The 26,495-nt window shown below is 41.1% G+C and overlaps 1 protein-coding gene across 10 annotated transcripts in view; it reads right to left on the bottom strand.

Annotated features, from left to right (window-relative positions):
- Nucleotides 1-3,083: 3,083 nt before the first annotated feature.
- CHFR (checkpoint with forkhead and ring finger domains) overlaps nucleotides 3,084-26,495 on the bottom strand; it is an 81,212-nt gene continuing 57,800 nt past the window's right edge. For all 10 annotated transcript variants that reach the window (XM_089653655.1, XM_089653650.1, XM_089653653.1 and 7 more), the window contains 9 exons: nucleotides 25,929-26,091; nucleotides 22,029-22,189; nucleotides 20,871-20,990; nucleotides 20,574-20,657; nucleotides 18,140-18,210; nucleotides 16,147-16,234; nucleotides 6,784-6,891; nucleotides 5,819-5,891; nucleotides 3,084-3,489 (listed from right to left, as the gene is read on the bottom strand). In XM_089653655.1, coding sequence (XP_089509781.1) covers nucleotides 3,447-3,489; nucleotides 5,819-5,891; nucleotides 6,784-6,891; nucleotides 16,147-16,234; nucleotides 18,140-18,210; nucleotides 20,574-20,657; nucleotides 20,871-20,990; nucleotides 22,029-22,189; nucleotides 25,929-26,091 — 911 coding nt within the window. In that variant the 3' untranslated portion in view covers nucleotides 3,084-3,446. The remainder of the gene's footprint in view (nucleotides 3,490-5,818; nucleotides 5,892-6,783; nucleotides 6,892-16,146; nucleotides 16,235-18,139; nucleotides 18,211-20,573; nucleotides 20,658-20,870; nucleotides 20,991-22,028; nucleotides 22,190-25,928; nucleotides 26,092-26,495) is intronic.

Below are 26,495 nucleotides of genomic sequence, written 5' to 3'. Positions count from 1 at the left end.
GAAATGTATTTAATACTTTGTACAAAATCCTTTGTTGGTTATGACAGCTCCAAGATGTCTCTGGTATGGAGAAACTAATTGCATGCATTGCTCAGGTGTGATTTTGGCCCATTCTTCCACACAGTCTTCAAAAATTAAAGGTTCTGTGGGCCTCTTTCATGAACTCTGGTCTTAAGTTCTTTCCATAAATTTTCTATTGGATTCAAGTCAGATGATTGCCTGGGCAACTCTAGCAGCTTTATTTTCTTTCTTTCTTTGAAACCAATTGAGTTTCCTTGGCTTTGTGTTTGGGATCATTGTCTTGCTGAAATGTCCACCCCCATTTTGCCTTCATTATCCTGGTAGATGGCCGCAGATTTTTATCAAGAATGTCTTGGTACATTTTTCCATTCATTCTTCCTTCAATGACATAAAGTTTGCCAGTACCATATGCTTAAAAAACAGCCCCACGCCATTATATTCCCACCTCCAAACTTCACTGTTGGTATGCTGTTTTTGGGGTGATGTGCAGTGCCATTTGACCTCCAAACATGGTGTGCACTATGGCATCCAAAGAGTTAAATTTTGGTCCTATCTGACCAGACTATATTCACCCAGTTTTTCACAGGCTTGTCTAAATGTTGTGCAGCAAACTTTAAATAAGCTTCAACATGATTTTTCTCCAGCAATGGAGTCTTGCGTGCTGAGCATGCATACAGGCCATGGCGGTTGAGTGCATTACTTATTGTTTTCTTTGAAACAATTGTACCAGCTAATTCTAGGTCTTTGTGAAGCTCTCCACAAATGATCCTTGGCTCTTGGACAACTCTTCTGGTTTTTTTTTTTTTTTTCCACTCTTCTGTCAGAGATCTTGTGAGGAACACCTGGTCAAAGCCAGTTTATGGTAAAATGATGTTCTTCCCCTTCCAGATTATGGCCCCAACAGTGCTTACTGGAACATCCAGAAGTTTAGAAATACTACTGTATCCAATGCCATCAGTATGTTTTGCAACAATGAGGTTGCGAAGGTCCTGAGAAAACGTTCTGATTTTTCCCACCAAGGAGATGTTTCTTATGAGACACCTTTTTATAGGTCAACAGGTGAGACTCAACCAGCTGATATTAATTTGCACTGACAAGGGGCAGAATCGCTTTCTAATCAATGATAGATTTCAGTTGGTGTCTTGGCTTTCCAAGCCTTTTTGCACATCCCTCCCTTCATGTGTTCAATACTTTCTCAGTGTCATTCCATTTTATTACACAACTTAATTTCTGAACATATTTGTTCTGGTTTCTTTGCATGGATTGCATGGGTTGTTTGTTACCGTCCTGTGGTGAAAATTTCAGGTAAATAGCACCTTTAGAAATATATTTGGTGATGTGTTCAATACTTATTTTACCCTCTGTATTTGTAGCAAGCAATAAGAAATATACCCACTGCCTTGAGGAAATCTTCAGTCCGTCTTGGACTTCTGTCACACGAGTCCTCTACTGTAGAGGGATAAAAGAAAATCTGATTTGTACTCTGCATTCCAGAGCCTCAAGTATAAGGTTAAATGGTGTTTATTTCTGTAGTAGTTGAACAGCTTGTTTTTGGATATTATTCTTTAATATGAATCAAAAGGAAGTCAGTGGGGGGGGGTTGTATTCTGAGGTTCAACTGGTCCCTTAAAGCACCCTCAGTTTCTTTGGCCATTTATATAACCATGAAGATTGATAAATCAGCTAAGACATGATCACCCCTATCAGATAGTGGTCTTTACCATTAGGAATCCTCAATTATGACAAACAGTTGGCATCATAGATGGATGGAAGAAATACTTTGGCTTTATCCAAACCTTTCCAGATACAGGAATTACTCATCACACTAATCAAATTCTTTAGAAATTGTGGAGGCTGTGCCTTAGTGGAATTTAGCAATTAGCCTGTTAAGTGCTGTCCTTGTTGAATTTACTCTTGCAACCACTTTAGTAATGTAGATCATCTATGATAATTTTGTATTAATATGCCTGCAATTCACAGATTATTGCTCCTACTTGAATCTCTGAAATGAGACTACGCCAACGCCACAAAGTGCTATCTGACACATCCCGTTCATAGCTCCTACATACTGCTAGTTGCCAGTTTAATATCAATCCACTATGCAGCTGTGCTTGTAATTGTATAGAAAATTACTCTTTTTTTTTTTTATGTGGGGATTCTTTTATTTTGGTCTGCTACAATTAGCAGATGTATAGCACTCAGGTTGAGTGATTTACTATAGGCTCCCCTGCTAAGCTAGTCCTGCATGGTGCACACCAGTGAATCAATTGGCAATGAAAATGAACCACTGCACTTCAGGATGCAGCAATTTTTCTTGTTTATTTAAACAGCAGCAGGAGCCACATCTGGCAGGTTTTGCTCTTCAGGGCAAACATGTCAGAGGTAACCCCTGTAACAATTTAAATAAAAAAAGTTCCTACAACCTGCATAGTGTAGAGATTCATTTTCATTGCTGATTGTAGAGTAAGGGTACATGGCCGATTTTAATCTCTGGCTACTGAGAGATTAAATCACCACTTGTTGACAGTCATCTTATTAGCAGTACATGGAATTCGGTGAGCTGCAAATGAGATGACTGCCAACAAGTGGTTAAATCTTTCTAGAACAAGAGATTAAAATCATCCGTTTAACCCTAGCCTTACACTTACTTAGCAAGTTTGTTCATAGTTTTAATACAAATGGAACTATGTATTAAAAGCATTTCTGAAATTAGAAATTTCAGACAGTAAATTCTAAAGAAAGGGGTAAGAATGAAAATATATAAAAGCAAGTCACACCACACACACAGCTGTCCATGAAGTAGTAGACCTTCAGAGTCTTGCAGACGCATTCCACAAGCAATAAAAATATTCAGCTATGCAGGTCACATACACAGAAACCTCAGTACAGGCTGGGATTTTTCTTCTCACTCTAGCCCTTATCATTAAAAGAGAAATGGACTGATTTAATCATTATCATGTAATAGTTGTCTATTACTTGAAAAGACCACAAAGCAGGCAGTACTGAAACGGAGTAATGTAGCAAAAAAAGTATTATAAGTAAACAAACAAAAAGTCAAAGCATCATGTACAACAGTATATTGTTTACCAACAATAGCAATGCACAACAAAAAGCTGTTAAACCATTATGTATATGCATTTAACTGGAAGAAAGGCATCTTGCATTGCATAAAGATAGCAGTTTCACTGCCTCCAAACCATCATAACTCAACATTTATTAAGGTGACTTCACTCTTGTGCTACAAGCATTTATCAGGAAACAATAAAAGTGTAAGCAGCCCAGCAATGTAACACTTAAAGCTGCAAATTACACCATGAGGTCACAAACTGCAGGCCAGGTGAGGCTCCCGTTGCTCTGAAAAGGGGTACATAAGGTCAAGGTAACTTCATTCTCCCTGATAGCAAATTTATGTCCAAGTTAGCTCTTCAGTTCTTGAATCTTGTTTGTTCACAAATGTGGTTGAATTTCCTTAAAAACAAACGAAAAATTTACTGCATAGTTTACATTAAATATTTGGTTAGAAAAAAAAAAAAAGTAAAATTTTATATAAACGTCTTTGCTTTAAGCAAGATGACTGTCAACAAGTGGTGATTTAATCTCACCTTCTCTCCAGTGATGCGCTATCCTGCAGTTCCCTGCTGATCACAGACATCTTCAGCCTGGCGGCTTCTGGATATCGATTCCCAGCTATTTTAATTGGCCAGACCAAGATGACGTGTGTGCACAGCTCAGTGTACAGTGTGGACAGGTAAGTAAGCAACTTTAACCGCCTCACGCCTGCCATATAAGGAAATGATGGGCGGGTGACGGCTCTTTCGTTCTGGGAGGACGTCATATGACGTCCTCCAACTCTAATTGAACATGCGCGCCCCCGGGGGGCGTGCGGAGATCGGTGGTGCGTTGTGTCCCTGGGACACAGCAGATCATCAATCACAGTAAAGAGCTGATGACACTTGCTCTGTCATGTGATCAGCTGTGTACAATCACAGCTGATAGCATGTAAAGAAGGAAATGCTGGTTAATCGGCAGTCCTCTCCTCACACTGACAGCTCATGAGGAGAGGAGAGCAGGTAAGCGGCATTCCCCAGAGGGGTCATCTACACTGATCATCATGGCATTGATGATCAGTGTAGCCCCATCAGTGCCACCTGTCAGTGCCCATCAATGCCACATATCAGTGCTGCCTTTCAGTGCCATATGAGTGCTACCTTTCAGGGCCACCTAATAGTGCCTCCTCATCAGTGCCCATCACTGCAGCCTCTATGGCACAAAACAGTGAAGGAGAAAAATTACTTCTTTACAAAATTTTATAACAGAAACTAAGAAAAAACTTTTTTTTGTATCCTTTATAGAATACATTCTGTACTGTAGATTCATTGAAAATCTTGTGGCATACATACATAAACTGACAAAATAGTTTCAAACTACTGCATGTTTGATCAGCAGCTGCAACAAAAGCCATATCTTTGGTTTTAGGGTATTGTGGTTTAGTGCCATTACTGGTTGTTTTGATCATTTATTAAAGCTGAACTGCAGGCACAACAACTTTCATTAGCCACAAAGCATTTAAATCACTTTGTGTGCACCAAATTTCTTTGCAAATCCAGGTACCTGTCAATGTCTCACTGGGGAAATTCCCAATCATTTCCTTTTTCAGGTCTATATGTGCCTGTTTCTATTTCAGCATGAAATAGAAATTAGTGCAGGTCTGCCCCTAATTAACAGAGAGAATACAGCAGTTTTCTATATAGAAAATTGCCACAGACTCCTGCCAGGTGTGGCCTGTCATAAGGGATGTGAGCTGTCAGCAGACAGCTCACGTCCCTTTTTCTGCCCCTGCAGTGATCACACAACATGAAAAGAACCTGCAGAGTTAACAACCCTACTTCTCTCTTCCACTTAGAGCTTAGCGGAGGATAGGGCCAGGCAGAGAGATCACAGCAAGGAGCTCCAGCTGTCCATTCTCTGTGCTGTATCTGTCACATTTCTATGGTGCTTACAAAACTCTTTGTTAATTCATCCTCAATTGTTCTGGTGCCAAATGTTTTGTCTACCTTCACTTTTTGTCTTGGTAGCAATGGTCACCAGACAAGGAAGCTGAATCACCCAGTGGGGACACAAGCAGCAACAATAATCTGATAGGGGTTCTTAACTGTTCCCCACTCTATAAAAAACATATATAATTTTACACACGCACGCGCACACACACACACTAAAAACTAGTCACACCCAAAAGTGCATTTTATTGCAGGAGAAATATTGCAGGAGAAATATTGCATGCCTCTTCTGCAATGAAATAACTTCTGCTGACAATCTTTTTTAGTGCCGCTTTAAATGTCACAATTCTAAACCCCTGTACTCAAAATCAGCTGAACTTGGTAAGCTCAAAAAAGGCAGGTGAAAAGTAAATAACTTGTCACCAGTATTGCCTGTAGTTTCCCTGCAGCTGATCCTTCCTCATTACAGACTTACCATGGCTTGTTCTGCAATGTGTCTTAATATTGATGTGGCCATCCTGGTAGGGGCATGACTTTGCTTTCTCATATTAGAGCCTCCAACAATGAGATTCACAGTAATTACATCATCAAATTACCCTTATAATTCTGCCTGCTTTCAGTTTTCTTTTTTGCCTTTAGCTGTGCTTTAATTGAACAAGCTGGGCTAGAAGCCGATTGGTTACTATGCACAGCTGCTCTAGATTCTGTCTGTTAGAAAATAACTCCCTTACAATGCCCTTTCTCCCTATGACCATACCTAACAGAGCAAATAACCAAGTACAGCATACAGAAATACTCACATGGCATGGTGAGCTTTCACCTGAGTTCTGCAGTTTCGGCCCCAGTAGCAATTTGGTCGTGATGTCACTGCCACTGGAAATAGCACAAAAACGTTATTAAATAATATTCGTAGAAAACAAAAATCAATTACTCAGATAAACACACAGTGTGAATATCACCACTGAAAAATCATTATAAGCTTCTCTATGCATTTAAATATGTAATCTAAATGCATATAACGTAGGTTTGAAGAAGTCACACAATATTACCCAAACTCAATATGATTACAACAGAAACAGGTGGGTAAATAATATGCAGTTTTCAGATATCATTAGAAAGAATAATATGCTTCTTGCCAGTTTTAAATATTACTACATAGCAAAGCTAGAGTTTTTATATTTTTCATTATAACAATGAATGCAGTTCAACCTTAGCTATGAGGTTCAAACTTTTCAACAGATTAGTATAATATATTACATTGTACTGGCTAGTGTGTCACTAGCTAAAAGGAAAACAACATTTTTCAATAAAATTCCCTAAACTGAAGCAACGTATAGTCTCCTTTTTCAGAGAATATAGGGTGCTAATTCCAATGTCCTTCTGAAAATGTTAGTTGGCTGACCTGGGGCAAGTATTTAAATCAGAGTTTACCGCAGATCCAAAACAGTTTTTGCAAGAGTCTTCTCACGGACGTTGTCCGGACTAACTTGAAGATACCTCTTCCCCAGTCCTAATCTGCATACTTATTTTGGGTTAATGACTCAAAGTTGCAGAAGTTAGATAACTGGCATTTGCAACAACAGATGTCAGCAATGGCAATCTCTACAGGAATCCTGTACTGACAAACCTACATTTATTGAGATATATCTAAGGAGGCTTCTATCACTGATCTTGAAGGTGTATGCAGATCCAGTTCCTGTATTTCCATAGCTAGAATATTTCGATATATCAGTTGTTTTACATATTATCAATGTGGAACAGCTACCTGGAAGCTCAGCAGGTGGTATGTTTTGCCTGTACTGGTAGGTTAGATCTCTAAAGTTACGTAGACCACAGAAGTAGCAGAGAACAGTAGATCCATTAATCCGGTAATCTGTGGGTCACAAGCATTTGAAAAGAAAAGCAAACATATCAGTTGGTAAAAGAGTCAGTTTACTATAAGTGAAACTAAGCATAAAGGACAAAAGGTATGTAAGACTATGATTACCATCATGATCCTGACCATACATTAGCCAAATTTTTATTCAGCAGAATTAAAATGTTAGCATCACTTCAAAAAGCACTTTCAGAATACAAGTGAGAAAACTTTGAATTCTGGAAAAATTTTGTTCAAATATAAATTTTTAACATTCGCTACTGGGTGGGTCATTGTAGTGATCCTTGCAATGTATAAAGAATGTCACAAAAAACAAAAAACCGATACAAATAATTAGAATAAAAATGATTGCTGAAAAAAGCCATCTCAGAAGATGTTCATATTAGAATGGAATGACTGTTTGGAGAACAGGCCAAGAATAATAGGTCTCTAATGATTCTGTACAAAACGATGCATCTCAGGATGCAGGTTGTGGAGCCGTAATTCTCATCCTTACTTCACTAGCAAGCAGGAGGTACAGTTGAAGGTCTCTGAAAGGGATATAATGTGCATAAATGGAGCAGGTATTTTCTCCACAGTCCTTAGACTGCAAAAAATTGGATTTTTTCTACATACTTACCTGTAAAATCTATTTCTTGGAGTACATCATGAGACACAGAGCAGGCTATTCATGACTATGTAGGTTATATGCCACCTATAGGTGAAAGGATAAGTTCACCTTTGGAAACATGTTTCACCCATTGTTAGGGTGGAAGTGATTTTTAGGATGCAAGCGAAAACTAGAAACCACTCTAGGCAAGAAGATGGATGAGGACACAACATCACCTTATCACGATACAAGAACGGATCCTAACATGAAAGTACCGCCAGCTCTGACACTCTTACTGCCGAAGTGATAGTAATCAAAGAAGCCACCTATCGAGTCAAAGGATTAAGTTTCTTGAATTTGTTCAAAAGGTGGCTTCTGCAAGGACAGCCAAGACCAAGTTCCAAGTACACAAGGGCGCCCTGACAGACGGACGATCGCCCACGTTACACCCTGCACGAGGTATGAATCAAGGCGTGAGAAACAATAGTCTATGAGAATTAAAGGATAGAGACAAAATTTGACCCTTAATGGTACTTAAGGTCAATTTCATTTCCCTTCTGGATTGGAAAAAGGACAAAAACCTTTCAATCACACATCTGTGGGTGCCATTTCCTGGCTTCACACCAGGAAAATAAGATTTCCAAGTCCTGTAATGGAAGCTCCCTGAAGCCGGCTTCCTAGCGCTCAACAGTGAGGAGAAAACAGGACCCAAGACCCCACCGATCTTTGCAGACCTGGGCTTCTATAGCAAATCCTTCAATCCTAGCCATCGTAAAGCGGGATACATTACTAGACACAAGACAATAGGTCTGGGGGAACCGGAAGTGTCCATGGAGCATCAGCCTGCCAGATACACTATGTTGGTGTACCAAGCCTTCCTGGGCTAGGCCGGGCTACCACTAAAATCAGTGTTACCTCCTCCCGGATCCTGCGGAAAAGACATGGCAATAGTTGAATCAGGGGCAGGCATAGATTATGGGGAACTGGTCCCTAAGGTGTTACCAGTGCATCTACCCCTATTGCAAGTGGGACTCTGTCTGGACAGAACCGATATATCTTGTTGTAGAACCTGGAAGTCAGTAGACCCACATCCAGAGTTCCCCAACACTGGCATATTGCAAAGAATGTCTCAGGATGCAGGGACTACTTTCCCGGTATCAGACCTCTAGGAAAAAGAAAAACCTCTGCCAATTTTTACCTGGAATATGTACTGCCGACAGAGTAGGCACACACTGTTCTGACCCAGACAGAATGTGGTTCATCTCTTCCTGAACCGTACCACCGAGTCCTGGTGCCACCGTGGTGGTTGATATACGCCACTGCCTTGGCATTGTCGGACCAAACCCTGACCACAACCTTTGCAACTGGTTCATCCAAACCAGAGCAAGGTGTACTGCCAGATGCTCCAAGATATTGATGGTCAGTATGCTCTCCTGTGGAGACCAAGTCCCCTAAACTGTAGCTACCTCCAAACCAGCCCCCCAATCAGAGAGACTAGCATAGATGGTTATTATCTTTAATATCACTAGAAGGAAAATTACCCCTTCTCCAGATTCCAAACAAACAACCACCAATTCAGACTCTGCAATACCCTGGGGACAAAGCCCTCTGGCAATCCAATGCTTGGACCTTCATGGTACAGACAGAATGATCCTCTAGAATGGAACTGCACTTAGGAAACTAATACCTCTCTGCATGAGGAAATGGTAACTACGTTGAATAGCTTTGCTTGCTATATTTCACGTTAAACTCAGAACCGACTGCTCCCTGAGCAAAGGAACATTGAGGTATTCTGAGATTGACACCCCCTGTGTTCTCAGCAAGCCTAGCACCAAATCTAGGAACTTTGTACACATTCAGGGAAAGGGCAGTGCCCCAAAGCAAAAATGGTGATTCTTTACTGCAAATCGCGAAACCCTTGATGAGCCTGAAAAAATTGCCACATGAAGAAGTGTCATTGAGGACAATGGACACCTGAAATCTCTTACAGAGGCCACCCCTGATCGGACTGATCCCATCCAAAACAAAAAGGACGTTTAGACATAGGTCTAGTGCCTTGAGATCTAAGATAGATTTCAAGTCCCCGTTTGGTTTTGGGCCTGCGAACCTGTCAAGTGTCTCGCATCTCCTCAGACTGCCCTAGCATCTTCTGCCCAAGATACTGCTCAAAACACAGCAGTCTCACACTCTGGAGGGGAAAGGCTTACAACACCTTGTATTCCCAGGCAGTCTCCCCTCCAAGTACTAACCAAGGCTGACCCTGCTTAGATTCCGCGTTCATATGAGATCAGGCGTGTTCAGGCTGATGCAGCTGCAGTCCATCGCAGGTCCGCCACCAGGAATAGCTGCAATGCCCGATACCTGCTTCTTTTTTTTTTCCACCAACACAAACTGTGCGATTCACCACCCAGAAGTAATAAACTCACCAGAGGTAGATGCTGGAGTGTTTAAAACCAGCATGCGTGGTGACGTGGTGTGCATGGCACATCACCACACATGCGAGCTTGTGGCTAGAGGGTCAGAGTGAGCTGGATTTGATTTTTAGCCTGCATACCTTTTGTCGGGAAAGACACATTTAAATGTGAGTGTACTATTTTATTCAGTTAAATTAATATTGTAAAAGATTTTATGCTATGAGCTCTCTTCTCTCCTCCACTTAGAAAACTTATGGGTGAAGGAGTTATAACACATCATATGAAGATTGCAAAAATATACAGTGAATCTTGCCAGTCTGCAGACTATTATTCCCAGAGGGGAATGCGCTGTATACTGATTTTAAACACACCAGCATCTACCTCTGGTGAATTTGTTTAGTACTTCTGGGTGGTGAATCTTAAAGTTGATGTAAGAAAAATGAAGCATTTAATAAAATTAAGTTTTGATGGTTTATTCGAAACAAGAATCACAATATTAGAACTGATTATATATATCTTTTGGATATATATATTTGGATATATATATATATATATATATCTTTTGGAGATATATATATACACACACACACACACACACACACACACACACACACACACATACACATACACATACACATATACACATTGCTCAAAAAAATTAAAAGGAACACTTTTTAATCATAGTATAGCATCAAGTAAAATAAACTCCTGGGATATTGATCTGGTCAGTTAAGTAGCAGACAGGATCGTTAATCAGTTTCAGCTGCTTTGGTGTTAATGAAATAAATAACAGGTGCACTAGATGGGAAATAATGAGATGACCCCCAAACAGGAAAGGTTTTACAGGTGGAGGCCACTGACATTTTTTCCCTACTCATCTTTTCAGACAGTTTTTCACTACTTTTCCATTTGGGTAGGGTCAGTGTCACTACTGATAGCATGAGGCAATACCTGGACCCTACAGGGGTTGCACAGGCAGTCCAACTCCTCCAGGATGGCACATCAATACGTGCCATTGCCAGGATTGCTGTGTCTCCCAGCACAGTCACAAGAGCATGGAGGAGATTCCAGGACACAAGCAGTTACTCTACGAGAGCTGGACTGGTCCGTAGAAGGTCCTTAAATCCATCAGCATGACCGGTAGCTGCTTCTTCGTGCAAGGAGGAACAGGATGAGCACTGCTAGAGCCCGACAAAATGACCGCCAACTGGTGTGAATGTCTCTGACCAAACAGTCAGAAACGGACTTTACGAGGGTGGCCTGAGAGCCTGACGTCCTCTAGTGGGCCCTGTGTTCACTGCCCAGCACCATAGAGCTTGATTGGCATTTGCCATTGAAAACCAGAATTGTCAGGTCTGCCACTGGAGCCCTGTGCTTTTCACATATGAGTGCAGGTTCACCCTGAGCACATGTGACAGACATGAAAGTGTCTGGAGAAGCAGCAGAGAACGCTATGCTGCCTGTAACATCATTCAGCATGACAGTTTTAGTAGTAGGTCAGTGATGATCTTGGGAGGCATATCCATGGAGGAATGCACAGACCTCTACAAACTATACAGAGGCACCCTGACTGCCATTAGGTATCGGGATGAAATCCTTGGACCCATTGTCAGATTCTACGCTGGTGCAGTGGGTTCTGGGTTCCTCCTGGTGCATGACAATGCCCAGCCTTATGTAGAGAGAGTATGCAGGCAGTTCCTGGAAGATGAAGGAATTGATACCATTGAATGGCTCGCCTGACCTAAATCCAATAGAACACCTTTGGAATATCATGTTTCGGTCCATTGGTTGCACCTCAGACTGTCTAGGAGCTCAGTGATGTCCTGGTCTAGATCTTGGAGGAAATACCCCAGGACACCATCCTTCAACTCATTAGGGGCATGCCCGACGTTGTCAGGCATGCATACAAGTACGTTGGGGCCATACAAACTTGAGTACCATTTTGAGTTGCTGCAATGATTTTTTCACTTTGATGGCATTGATGTCGGATGAGAAGGCCTGGCTCGCAGTCACCGCTGTAATTCATTCCAAAGGTGTTCTATCGGGTTGAGGTCAGGACTCTGTGCAGGCCAATCAAGTTCCTCCACCCCAAACCCACTCATCCATATCTTTAATGTCCAAAATATCTTGGTATGCTGACGCTTTAAGAATTCCCTTCACTGGAACTAAGGGGCCAAGCCCAATCTCCAAGTAACAACCTCACCCCATAATCTCCCCTCCACCAAACTTTACACTTGGCACAATGCAGTCAGGCAGATACCATTCTCCTGGCAACTGCCAAACCCAGATACGTTCATCAGAATGCCAGATAGAAAAGCGTGATTCGTCACTCCAGAGAACACGTCTCCACTGCTCTAGAGTCCAGTGGCAGTGTGCTATACATCACTGCATCCAAGGCTTTGCATTGCTCTCTACACACGGTCGTTGTGCTAATCTGAAGGCCACACAAAGTTTGGAGGTCTTTACCTATTGACTCTGCAGACAGTTGGCGACTTCTGTGCACTTCAGCATTCGCTAACCCCACTCTGTCATTTTATGTGGCCTACCACTGCGTGGCTGAATTGCTGTTGTTCCCAGTTGCTTCCACTTTGTTTGAATACCACTAACAGTTGGCCGTGTAATAATTAGTAACAAGGAAATTTCATGGCTGGCCTTATTGCACAGGTGGCAACCTATCACGGTACCACATTTGAATTCACTGAACTCCTGAGGGCGACCCATTCTTTCATAAATGTTTGTAGAAGCAGTCTGCATGCCTAGTTGCTTGATTTTATACACCTGTGGCCATGGAGGCGATTGGAACACCTGAATCCATTGATTTGGAGGGGTGTTCCAATACTTTTGGCAATATAGTGTATGTATATTGATTTGTAAAAAAAGGAATGCAGTGCTAACCTCTTAAAAACATCATTTTGAGTTGGTTAGATTTACAATGGGTCAGCAGCAGCATTTCTGAATGGGATATAATTTGTATGCACATTGTTCATGTGAAATGTTTTTATCGAGTAACACTTTTCAGGTTCATGGTAATTAGGTATTCACTGTGGTAGAGTTTATTTAAAGTTTGTTTTCAAAATTAACTGCACTTGGCTCCATACTAGTTTCACAGGACTAGTCAAGCACATATGCACCAAACTCAGCCTGAATGCAGCCTCTATGCGGCTTCAATGCAGCCTAATGTAAACTCCAGCACATCAAATGCAAACTACTCTGGAGACACAACTCCTTTAAATGCACAGATACCCATGTAAGGGTGTATCAGAAACAGTTGAACAAGCCCCCAGGGATTATGCAGGCTATAGCAGTGTATAATCATGTCCTGTCTAGTCATGCAGCTCCCCCACAGGTAATGCACACCATCATCCAGTCATAGACTGCTCTGTGTCCCTGCTATGTCTCTGGAGCTTCACTGATCCTTCAGCCCGTATGCGACTTCAAGCATAAGCCAAAATGCCTGCAACTCTAATTCCTGCCTCCAATGCACAAGAGTAGGTTATAGAGAGTGGCCTAGTGGCTGGAGGAGAAAACTGCAGCCCAGTATTTCTTCAGGAGACACACAGAGTATGGCCCTGCCAGACCAAACAGCATACTGCCCCAGTGGCCACCGGGAGAATGACCAGACAGATTTTCAGAAAAAGAAAAAAACACTGCAAATGTTGACCATTCCCGCCACAGGACTATGAATCATAATAGGAGTCCATCCTTCACTCATCACAGCGGGCTCTGTCATAAAAGACCTTCAAGGACTCCATCCCCCTTACATCTGGAGTCCACCCCCTTGGACCTGTATAGCACCCTGCTGGAAAGCACCTTGGTCAGAACAAACACTGCACAAGGTTTTATTATGCAGGATCCAGTGCCATAAGTCTGCAGTACAGGCAAACCTTGAGGATTCTTCTCTCCTGTTTAAAGAGGCTTGGGTACCATCAATTTTGGCTAACAGATTTTAAAATGGATCCATCTGAAATCCTTGACTCTCAGCAGAACCATTGAAGACCCCCAAGTATGCTCCAAGAGCACATTGCAGTACATCAGTGACCATCCATCTTACAGACACTGACAAAAAAAACTGAAGTATTTCCTGTGTAGGAGGGGTTATATAGGGGAGGACTTCCTGTTTGATTGATCTGCCAGTGTCCATTCACCTATAGGTGGCATAAAACCCACATAGTCATGAATAGCCTGCTCTGTGTCCCGCGATATACGAGAAAGAAAAAAATCTTATAGTGGCTTTAGCCACTAACTAGGAAAATGGTTTTGGCTGGAGAGGGGGCTTTAAACTAATACGGTGCAAGTGTAAAATTATTTCTCCATTAACTACATATAATTTATAGAGTGAATCCTTTTGAGTAATGTTCTTACATTATCCACTAATCCTACGGACAACTTCTGTGTGTACGTTTTTTTTGTTTTTTTTTTACAGTTGTGATACACCCTGCTTGAAGAAGAGGCCAAGTGTCCACAATGAAACATGATGGAAACTGTTTTTGCCCACAATAAAGCCTATTCTTGATGGCACCTACCTGATATGTTTGTCTTTAGACAAACTCTTAATACATGCTCCATTTGAAAGCCTCCAAAACTTCACTTCCATTAACCCAGCAGCACCAGACCTCTTCTAAGGACCATGGCTCTTTTACCTCCACAGGCAACCAGGCCTGCATGGAGACCAATATATTCTCCATATATGCCATCTTAGGCTGAAGTCACTCAAATAAGCTCTAGCAACATCTATAGAAGACTACTTTACTAAAACAAGACTTTACTACTCCTAAGTTTCTCTCTTCTGCTAGAACTAATGAACCATTTAAATACATCATCATAGCATATTACTACTGAGCAAGTCACTGACCTGAAACTGTCAGTGATCAGTATTAATACATTAATAATTACTATATTAATATCAGGCCTCGAAATTTCCACTCACCTGCTTGCATTTGGCGAGTGGAAATAACTTGGGGGCAAGGGCCAGATTGATCACACTGCCGATGGATATGGAGAGGGGTGCCGGCGCCTGGGGCGAACTAAGCTTTCAAGCATTTACACACTGCCCGAGGGCCCAGGGTCCTTGGGGGGGGGTCCTATGACAGGCTCCAAAAAGGATGGGGAGGGCCGCAGGGTGGATTGTGCAAGTGTGCTCTGAGTCAGCTCCGGTGAGAGGAGAGACTGACAGAGCCCAAGGAGGACGACACTTCACAGACTGGTGAGAACTCCGCATATAACAGTGGGAGGAAGGGGGAGAACTGTCTGTGACCAGAGTGTTAAGAAACGGAGTGTGACAGGCTGAGAGAGCCAGAGGGGAGACGTGTGTGTGTGTGTGTGTCTCTATGTGTGTTCGTCTGTATCTCTGTATGTGTGCGTCTGTTTCTGTGTGTATATGTGCTCTGTATTCATTTTATGTAGTAGGGGGGCCCTGTGTGTGTTCCGGGGGGGGTGCACTGTACCATAATGGAGAACATGTATTCTAAGAGAGGGGGGTTGTGTGCTCATTATAACCTCAAATTATGGGGGTACGGAATTGTGAGTAGCTGAAATACTGATAACTCTCCCTTTCCCCCCCCTCTCTTTTTCTCTCACCTCCTTCTCTCTCTCACCCCTATCTTTTTTCTTTTTTTTTCACCCCCCCCCATGGCAGGGGGGTGGGGGGGGGGGTAAGTGTTAAGAGGGGGGTAGAGGACATGGGTGTGGAAGGGCGGGTATATCTTTATTTTTGTAACTTTATTCTGCATAAAACATTTAACAGTGTCATTTAAGGAGAGAATTTATAAGGGCGTGTTTAGGGGCGTGGCAGGGTAGGGGGTTGGGCAACTAGTGGCGAGTAACTCCTAAGGCCTGGCTAGTAGCTCAGGACTTGAAATTTTAAGCCCTGTTACTATATTAGAACAAGGATGAAGATGACAGCTGCAGAGACTTCATCTTCCAAAAATTTTCACTTGCGATAGATACCCTGTCCTGGTAGGTATCTTTTTACAAAATTAGGTTCATAGTTCATACAGATGTAAATCGATAGTGTTAAAACGGTCTATTTGACTCTGACAAAACATACGCAAGTCAATAATAAAAATAATAAGCAAAATCATAAATTGGCAACCCCATGCTTACACCTATATTGAAAGATGATATTTCTAGTTACATGATGTGCATGGCATGGAGCAGCTGGAAATGGATATTAAAGCAATAGCCCCATCTTGTGGATATGTGTTGCAGTTACACAGAGTAAACAGTTCTATTCGCATTCAGTAGACTTACCAGGAAGCATGAATACTCCTCTCTGAACTGCAGTAAGACTTTCATGTAACAAGTCTTTCCACGTTAAACCCCTGGATGCCAGGTAATTCTGTAAAAGAACACATGAAGCTAAAAATGAAATTATGTTTTGAACCATTATACTTTCATAATGCCACCAGTATACATGTAAATATCAAAACCTTACACAGATAATAGGCATAACAAATACAATAAGGGGCTTTAAAACGACAGGTGAAAGATGTATATATGTCCAAAATCATCCACACCTGTACAGCAATGATATGGTGTTCAGTGAGCTTTTTATATTATACAGGTCATGGTCTTTCAATGGTTTTAGTTGAGTGCCATCTACATGATCTGAAATAGATTTCCCTTTTTAGGAGAGAGCATATCACTCACTTCAGTCAAATATAAAATACTGGTCAGGCTTTTACAGCGGTCTGTGCTCCCATTAGGGAGATTTACCCTCTTTGTCACGTTCACAGTATCACAAAGAGTGAAATAAAATCCAAATTTTGGGTTGTCCTCAGAACTGTAACCTTCTAATGAGGACACTAGCAGTGGCGACCCTGGTGACAACCAGGAATTACCTCAGTTTTGAGACTATGGGACAGGAAGTGAAGGGAAATTTCCCCAATGGGACACAGAAGGAAAAAAAAACCTGAAGGGAGTTAAATCCCCCCCCCCCCCCCCACACGGTCTTTAGTTCTACTTTAAAGCTGCTTAGGTTATACAGCTTGCACTGTATAATCAGAATGGCTGTCACACTGTCGTTCTCTTCCTGTAATATGTTTAACTGCCTCCTGCCCACCATATTAGGTAATGACGGGCGCAAGGTTGTTCTCTCGTTCTGGGAGGATGTCATATGACGTCCTCCCACTCTAACTGCGCATGCGCGGCTCCGGGAGCGCAGCGATCGGTGGTGCGTTGTGTCCCTCGGACACAGTGGATCACCGATCAACAGAAAGAGCCGAAGATGTTGGCTCGGTCATGTGATCAGCTGTGTTGAATCACAGCTGATCACATGTAAATAAGGAAATGCCGGTTATCGTCATTTCTCTCCTCACGAGCTGTCACGCTGACAGCTTGAGAGGAGAGGAGAGCCGGTAATCGTCATTCCTCGCAGGGAACATCTACACTGATCATCAGGGCACTGATGATCAGTGTGCCCTGAAGATCAGAGTAGCCCCAGCAGTGCCACCTGCCAGTGCCCATCAGTGCCACATCAATGCCACATATCAGTGCAAAAAATAAACAACCCAGGAGGTGAATAAATACCACCAAAAGAAAGCTCTGTCTCAAAAAAATGATAAAATTGTTCATATGAGTACAGTGTTGCATGACCCTGCAATTGTCATTCAAAGTGCGACAGCACTGAAAGCTGAAAACAGGCCTGGGAAGGAAGGGGGTATAAGTGCCCTGTAGGCAAGTGGTTAATCAACGCCCCATCCAGGTCCAAATGTTACATTTGCAGTACCATACAATGCAACAGAGCTCTGTTATGCAGGGTATGTTGGAAAGATAAAATATTGTAGTTGCAGTATTTCAAAACCTACTTCGTTAAAGGTTATTGAATTTTAAGGAATGCATTACTGGACTAGAGAGTGGTTATTATACAGTATATGCTTCAAGTTATGTTTAAACAACATCAGTGTCACAATCATTTTTGGCAATACAACAACTTAATACAATTAACGGATAAAACCTTTTGAAATAAAGAAATCTGCAATAATTGATGAGATGCAGATTATTAGTAAACCTGCTTGACATTGCATGACCCCATAAGCAACACTTGGCAGCTGTCAGCTTAATGTAGTTTTAATTGAGAATCAACTGGATTTTGAGTAAAGTAAACCCTAAAGCAGGCAAAGTAAAGGCAACATTCTCATGTAAGTAAATGTTGGCATGTAAAATTAAGAAATCAGATCTAAACATATAAAACAGCTGAAAGGGGGAATGGGAAAGACAAATCAGCAATTTGTTGTAAACTTACTTTTAGAATGTCAGACTCATAATTGTTGTTGTTTAAAACAGAGTCTAAACATTTTTCTCCAAGATTTAACTCTGTGGAAAAACAGCAAAACAATTAGTTTACTTCAGATACCTGAGTGAAATGTGCAAATTTAACTTCATCTAAATCATCTCACAGACAACCAGTCATTAATAAGCATCTAATAATCATAAAGAAGAATTCCCAGTATGGATATTTTTTATATAGTTACATTGGTCCAGCTTAAACCTATTTAGCTTTGCATATACTATACCCATGGGATCCCTCTAGAACAGGGGTAGGCAACCTGTGGCTCTCTAGCTGTTGTGGAACTACATTTCCCATGAGACATTATAAAACTGACAGTTACAGCTATGACTTGCACAGGCATGATGGAACTTGTAGTCGTGCAACAGCTGGAGAGCCGCAGGTTGCCTACCCCCTGCTCTAGAAGATAGAAACTTAATGTAGTTGCCACCCTTTTTCTAGTAATTTGTGCTAGCTTCCAGGTTCTGCTACACTGTGAACACAGGAGGTCACTAACTCAGCATGGGCACCCATTCAGAGAATGCTTTGCATTTTTCTCAATGAATGTGAAGCATTCTCTAACTGAATGAAGTGGAGAGCATGACATCACCACCCCAGCTCGAAAATTGATATCTATAGCTCATGGTACATTACCATTAGTAAGTTGTAAATATAATAATATACAAAAGTTGAATGTGGCATACCTAGCTTGAAAGCCAGAGTGGGTCATTATTTTACAACTTTGCTAATAATAATGAAATAAATAGCAAGGAAAAGAAACACAGAAAGTGAATATTGTAGTATCCCTTTTAAATGCTCCTTTAAATCAGTGGTGAATGGAGTACCCTCTACATCGATGGTCAGCGAAGGAATGCCACCATACAGTAATGTCGATGGAGTACACTTTTACACTGGCAGCCAGAGGAAAAGAGCCCCTTTACATTGATGGTCAGTATAAATCAATCAGTGGAAGAGTTTCCCTTTACAGTGGTGGTCAGAAGGTGAGGTGCCCCCCTACATTGGTGGTTAGCAGGGGAGGTGCTCCCTTACAATGGTGGTCAGTGGTAGGTATGCTTTGTTACAATCATCAATGCTCAAAAGAACTCCTAGCATTTCCTAGGGGAATCTTGGTTGAGAAAGTCTGCTTTAAAAACCCTAATGTTGTGAATCAATACAGGTTTCTTAGATGAATTAATTCTCTAATTTGAAGTGCTTGCTTGTGATTGGATGCTAAACCTTTTTGCAATTTTGATCAGATGATCTTAACCATCTTTCAATTCTATGGGCCCTGCGCTTAAAAAATATATAGTTTAATGGACCTTTCACAAATGTTCAAGTTTGTAATGTGTATGTGAAGTGTCCGGCAGTAAAAGGGTTGAAATATCTGTGCACCCAGGAGCTGTTGAATTTAGCAACAAATCCATACATTACCCCCTCCCCATTTTTTCTGCTTTCAGCACATCAACTTCAGGGACATGTTCAGTTGTTGCCTAATATATGTCACCAACTTTCAGATGTCATTGTAATGAGATAATCAATGTTGTTGACTTTACCTCAGCGGTCATAATGTTATGGCTGATCTGTGTATGTATTCTATGTTTTACAATGCAATTATGCATGTATAAGAAATAACAAAGGGGTACAAGGGTAGCCTGTGAGTTAGGTTTGAGAAAGGGGGGTGTTCCCCTGAAACACATCACCTACCAAGTATACGGAAGTGGGCAGAGTTTCAATGGAACATAGAAACATGAACTGAAGTTTCCAGGATGCTAGAACAGCCAGAGGAGACTGTTGCAGTACCAGAGAAGCCATGCCACATAGCAGAGAGTTTTCCAGGACAAGAAGTGGAAGGAATTGATTCCCGTAAAATAAGAACCTGATAGTTGTGTTTACCCTTCTCCACAAAACAATACAAACTGGAACTTTACACCAAAAGTTAAATACACAATATAAATACAGTATGTGTGTATGCTTTATTTAGCAAAGAAATTTTAATTTTTACCGGCTTGTGATATACTGCACACATCTCTGCTAATCAGAAAATCACTTAGATACATTCATTGTAGTACAGTTTTACAATTTCTAGGGTCAGAAGCGGTTATGTGAATTTAATCATTCCATTGAGCAGAGTGGAGGCAGAAAGGTGACATAGGAAGTCACAATACTGAACCAGAAAGCTCAATTGCTTTACCAGGAAAATAAGTATGCCATCTGCCTTGCCTTGTAGTGTGGCAAACTTAAGTAGCTCATAAGGCTGGCAAACAATTACAAATCCAATTACAGGTAAAGCAGTAAACCTATATGTTTTTCATCTGTACATTTAACCATTTGTCTGGAGTTCCCATTTAGTTAAAATTACCGACAATACATTATAGATTAAAAAAAAAAACCACAGACAAAAGCTGCTTACCACAAAATGGAGCCAGACAACCAAAGCAGCCAATTCGGGTGCATCCCCAGTACATGTGACAGAAAGACTGCAAACACACAGTGCCTGTGAAAGCAAAACAGTGAGATGGAAAGTAGCAAGATAGTTGAAATCAGATTGCAAGTAAAAGGGCATAAAGAATAATGCAGTAAACAGTGTGTTTTGGTGAAAGAGCAATCCAAGGTACATTATGGCAACAATGGCACCCAACATAAAGCAGCTGATATAGGACACTCCTTCCCAAATAAAACACATTAATATTTAAAAGTTACAGCTTACATTGCTGAGGTGGCACATGAGGGTTCTGTTCCCGCTCACTCCTGCGATCTGGCATTGGCTGGAAACAGCATGTACAGATCACATGACTTCCTTGGGAAGAGCATACATATTCCTGTGTCACTAAAGAAAAAAAAAAAGTGATAGTCAATGATTCCAGAACAGCTTTTACAAACTTAAAAACAATTGTGACATGGTTAAATATATATGGTGATATATAGGCCTTCCCTGCAATAAAAAAAAATGTAATTTTAGTATGATCCTCTAAACATCTAAAGATATTCAGTCCCTGCAGCTTTTTTCCTCAGAACACTGAGAATGCACCAGGTGATTATAATGAACTAGTCCGTCCCATTCAGAATCAGTATCCAAAGAACACTGAAAAACAGTAACATCTCTTTAGAGCAGAAAAGGCAGGTATCTACAACAAGGTTTGTGAAACGCCTTGCAATGTACATAGATCAACCAGAGGAGATTGTGTTTTTTCTCAGCAAAAACATAGATCACGGAAGGGTTAAAACCTATCTCAGTTATTTTATTGTCTTCCATGTCCCTATCGAGGAGATTTCCCATTACTTCCTGACAGGGCAGTATAGAAGAGGAAACCTCTCCAATGGAGCAATAAAGAAAAAAAAACAATTTTATTAGAGTGGGAAGGATTAGAACCTATATTGGAATCACAGAGTCTGGAACTATGAGAATTTTTTTTTTTTTAAATAAAAAGAATCGTGTGGTTTCTGGCAGCTGCTACATCACTACGGTGTCCAGTAGTGATGTAGCTACTGACTGGAGGAAGCACAGCACACAGTGGGGGATAGGCATCGTAGGACAGCATGTCAAAAAAGAAAAACACACACAAAGACAATTTTCTGCCCACTGGACAGGTAGGTATTCAATTTCTTTTACAGACTGCTTCAGGCCTCATAGCGATCATGCATTTTACTTTTTATTTGTCATCGTAAAATTTAAAATAATTTACTGATAATACCACCAAAAAAAAAAATAAAAAAAATAGTTAATCCACCCCCCCCTCCAAAAAAACAATAAAAAGACATATGTATTGCAAATCTCAAGCTGCCAAATTAATAGGTTCTTAGCTAAAACATAAATGTTTATCCATCTCTAAAAGAGCAATGAGAAGTCAACTGGTAGGACACTAACCTGCAGGAAAAGTAGCAGAGGTAGATGGAGCATCCCCTGCAGACCGTGGAGCATCCCCTGCAGACCGTGATGCATCAGTCTCAAGAGGTGGAGGATAAGGTGGGGGCTGCACATTGTGTTTACCATATCCTGGACATTGGCGGCAGACAGTGTAGGGTTGGCTGTAGAGTAAAAAGTAAGCAAAGGCAAATAACTTGAAGTTTTTGAGCTCAGCTTCCATGCTCTTCTCCCTTTGTTGCTTTTCAACGGTTGTGTGGTAATACTCTCTGACACATTCAATACACGTTATTCCTTTCTATTCAGGAGGTTCGATTAAAGAAATGAATGCTCTGCCTAAATTGCTAAGGATAATACTAATTTTTAAACAGACCATTTGCTGGAAAAAAAAAAAAAAAAAAAACTGTAACAGTATGGTATTAGGTAAGCAGTTGTGTGTAATAATTTGACACATCACAATTATAGTAACCATTCAAGATCACTACAGAGACGCTCACTACAGTTTCAGTGGATAAACCCTTCATCAGTTTTGGGAAATCCAGCAATTCTTTCTTAAATATATTAGTAAACACTAGGTTGCGAAACAATATATGTACAAATGTCAACGTGCAACCCACACAGAAAAAAAACAAAAGCCAGCTAGCACATGCTGTTACCCACCCACAGCAGCAAGAAATAAAATATAAAAAATTTGCAGCACTAAAATCATGTTAAAAGTACAAAAATGGGATGAAACTAATATTCCATCTCTCAGTCCTATGAATCTATAAAATACACACACACTGCACCTAATAGAATAAATCAATTAATCAGTGCAAGTAAACTAATAAAAGGTGAAAATGAGAAAAAGTCATATATCTATATACAATTCATATAATAAATTCACGCATACCCAAAGTGTATGTGAATGCACTCATCTTACTATTGACTTCCAAACCATAAGAAGTCTAAATAGGCACAGGTAAGTAAAATGATGGTAACGATCGCTAACAGCTTCAGCAGAACATTCCAGTTAAAGCTTCACTTACTAAAAGGGACAGATCCTTATTCATAGCTCCCTCTGAACAATACAAACACATAAAGTGCTCTCCAATTTCACCAAATTTATTAAAAGAACAATCTAAATTCACAAAAACAAAAAATACCCAGAGTATCAAGTGTTACACTTGTGATGAGATCAGAAACAACAGAACTGCCACCAGCAATATCAATGACCTCACAGCAGTACTTACAAACTTAATAACAAGGCGATGACAGGCTCCGCCCTTATGAGTCACATCCCTGAGAGGGAAATTCTTCATAGGGTGCACTGGATGATTTTATGATGTAAGTGTAATAGGATTTTTTCTTCTTTTAATAAATTGGTTAAAATAGAGAGCACTATATTTGTTTTTTTTGTTCTGAGGGATCTATAAATAAGGATCTGTCCCTTTGGAGGTTAATGTTAAAATGGAATGTACTGCTGAAGCTGGAGGTGATCAATACCATCAGTCTACTTACCTGTGCCTGTTTAGTCCTCCTATAGTTTTGCAGGTCAATAGTAAGGTGAGCGGATTCACAAACTTTGGGTGTGGAAGTGAAATCAACATTTCATCAGAAGTGTTGTTGCACATAAGGAATGATTACGCATAAAACCTTTTTCACTTTATGAAGACACGTTAACTTTTTTTTCCACTTTTGCTGTGTTTTCATGAATTTATTGTATGAATTTGTCTAGATATATGAATTGTTCTCATTTTTGCCTTTATTCGTTTGTTTACACCGATTAATTGATTTATTATACTAGGTGTAATTTGTGTGTGTATATATACACTCACCAGCCACTTTATTAAAGCGGAGCTCCACCCAAAAGGGGAAGTTCCGCTATAATGCTTTGTCCCCCGCTCCCCATTAAGGATTGGCACCTTTGGGGAGTGAGTGGGAGCGGGTACCCGAATTTGACAGGTACCCGCTCTTACTTCCGCTGCGATCACCTAGGCGATTGGAAGCGGACGTTTTCCTCCCCTCATCCCTCCCCGTAGTCTTCTGGGACACGTGACAGGTCCCAGAAGACTATGGGGCCATTCACAAAGCGCAGCACTTCTTGCGCATGCGTAGTGGGCACCCGGCTCTGAAGTCAAAAGCTGTCACAGCCGGGTGCCCACACTAAAGATGACGGCACCAGGAAGAGAAGACGACCGGTGAAACCAGCGGTGGTGAGGATACCGCTGGACCGAGGGACAGGTAAGTGGCTGTATTTTAAAAGTCAGCAGCTACATTTTTGTAGCTGACTTTTATTTATTTATTTTTTTCCGCTGAAACTCTGCTTTAAGTACACCTGTTCAATTGCTTGGTAGCACAAATTGCTAATCGGCCAATCACATGGCAGCAGCTAAATGTATTTAGGCATATAGACGTGGTGAAGACTACTTGCTGAATTTACTACTTGCTGAATTTCAAACCGAGCATCAGAGTGGGGAAGGAAGGGGATTTAAGGGACTTTGAACATGGCATGGTTAATTGTGCCAGACGGGCTGGTCTGGGTATTTCAAAAACTGCTGATCTACTGGGACTTTCACACACAACCATCTCTAGGGCTTACAGAGGATGGTCCAAAAAAAAGAGAAAATATCCAGTGAGCGGCAGCTGTGTGGACATAAAATGCCTTGTTGATGTTAGAGGAGAATGGGCAGACTGGTTCGAGATGAAAGAAAGGCATTAGTAACACAAATAACCACTCGTTACAACCAGGATATGCAGAATATCATCTTGAACGCTCAAAATGTCGAACCTTGAAGCAGATGGACTACAGCAGCAGAAGACCACACCAGGTGCCACACCTGTCAGCTAAGAACAGGAAACGGAGGTTACAATTCGCACAAGCTCACCAAAATTGGACAACAGAAGATTAAAAAAACGTTGCCTGGTCTTATGAGTCTTGATGTCTCTAGAGATGGTTGTGCATGAAAATCCCAGTAGATCAGACGTTTTTGAAATACTCAGACCAGCCCGTCTGGCACCAACATATATGGCAAAAGTCAAAGTCTCTTAAATCCCCTTTCTTCCCCATTCAGATGCTCGGTTTGAACTTCAAGTAGTCTTCACCACGTCTGAATAAGTAAATGCATTGAGTTGCTGCCATGTGATTGGCTGATTAGCAATTTGTGTCACCAAGCACTTGAGCAGGTGTACCTAATAAAGTGGCCGATGAGAGTGTGAGTGTGAGTGTGAGTGTGAGTGTGTGTGTGTGTGTGTGTGTGTGTGTGTGTGTGTGTGTGTGTGTGTAAATATAATTATACAGGATTTTTAAAGCGCCAACAGTTTGCTCAGCGCTTTACATTATAAGTGTCATTTCCTTCAGTGTTGTCACATGAAAAGATAGAATAAAATATTTACAAGAATGTGAGGGGTGGACTCACTTCTGTGAAATAGTGTGTGTGCGTGCGTATTCATTGGGCTGAGAGATGGTAATTTAGTTTTCATCGCATATTTGCGATTTTAACATTTGAGCGCATTTTTTTACATTTTAAATAAGTCGTACTTTAAATTTATGGCTTATTTAATAAAATTCTTTGTTATAGTCAAATATATGAAAAACAGGAAGAGCCGGCAAGTCCAAAATCCTTACAAAAGCTTTTATTGGCGATACAGGAGTGACACTCCTGTATCACCAATAAAAGCTTTCTTAAGGATTTCGGAGTTGCAAGCTCTTCCTGTTTTTCGTATATTGTATCCAGTGCTCGGAGGACACTCTGGAGCCTGAGCACCCGCCTTGGATTCCACTATTAAATCAAAGTGTGTTTCCTGTTTGAGTGCTGCTTCTCTACTGCTTCATTTGTTATAGTCAAATATGTAGTCACTATAAGCAACAACATAAAATAAAATGCAGCAGGTCTAATTTCAGGGATATCGTCTGTCGCAAACCTGATGTCTGAGGATTCACTATCGACATCTGATAGCTCAAGTAGGTCTTCTGAACTTCCCTCTTCATCAGAGAATGATCGTCGTACTTTAGGCTGTAGCATGTCTTGAGTGATCTTATTGCGAGCATCCATGCTGCGCCTGTCTTCCTCACTGCGGCATTTTTCTGTATTTTGCAGAAATAAATAAATAAAAAATTACAACAGTGCCAAGCCCCATTCAAGATGCGTAATGAATTTGTTCCATTTATAGTCAACGGCACTGTCCTCATCTGTTCTATTTCTTTATGCAGTTCTATCCAGTACTATGGGCTAATGCAGGGGTCCTCAAACTTTTTAAACAGGGGGCCAGTTCACTGTCCCTCAGACCGTTGGAGGGCCGGACTATAGTTTAAAAAAAAAAAAAACTATGAACAAATGCGGACACAGTGCAGGAGGTGACCAGAGACTGCGGACATACAACAGCGGCGGGAATACTGGGCCAGCCGCTCCATAAGATGCACAGACATTTCCCCCCAAGTGTGTCTTATGGAGCGAAATAGTGTCCCATCATTGGTGTCAGTGGGAGGAA

This window comes from Staurois parvus, unplaced genomic scaffold, assembly GCF_062004578.1.
Source record: "Staurois parvus isolate SC_StPar_1 unplaced genomic scaffold, SC_StPar_1.0 ptg000719l, whole genome shotgun sequence".
Lineage (NCBI taxonomy): Eukaryota > Metazoa > Chordata > Amphibia > Anura > Ranidae > Staurois > Staurois parvus.
The sequence above is the reverse complement of the archived record's forward strand: the minus strand, read 5'-3'. Positions and strand labels throughout refer to the sequence as shown.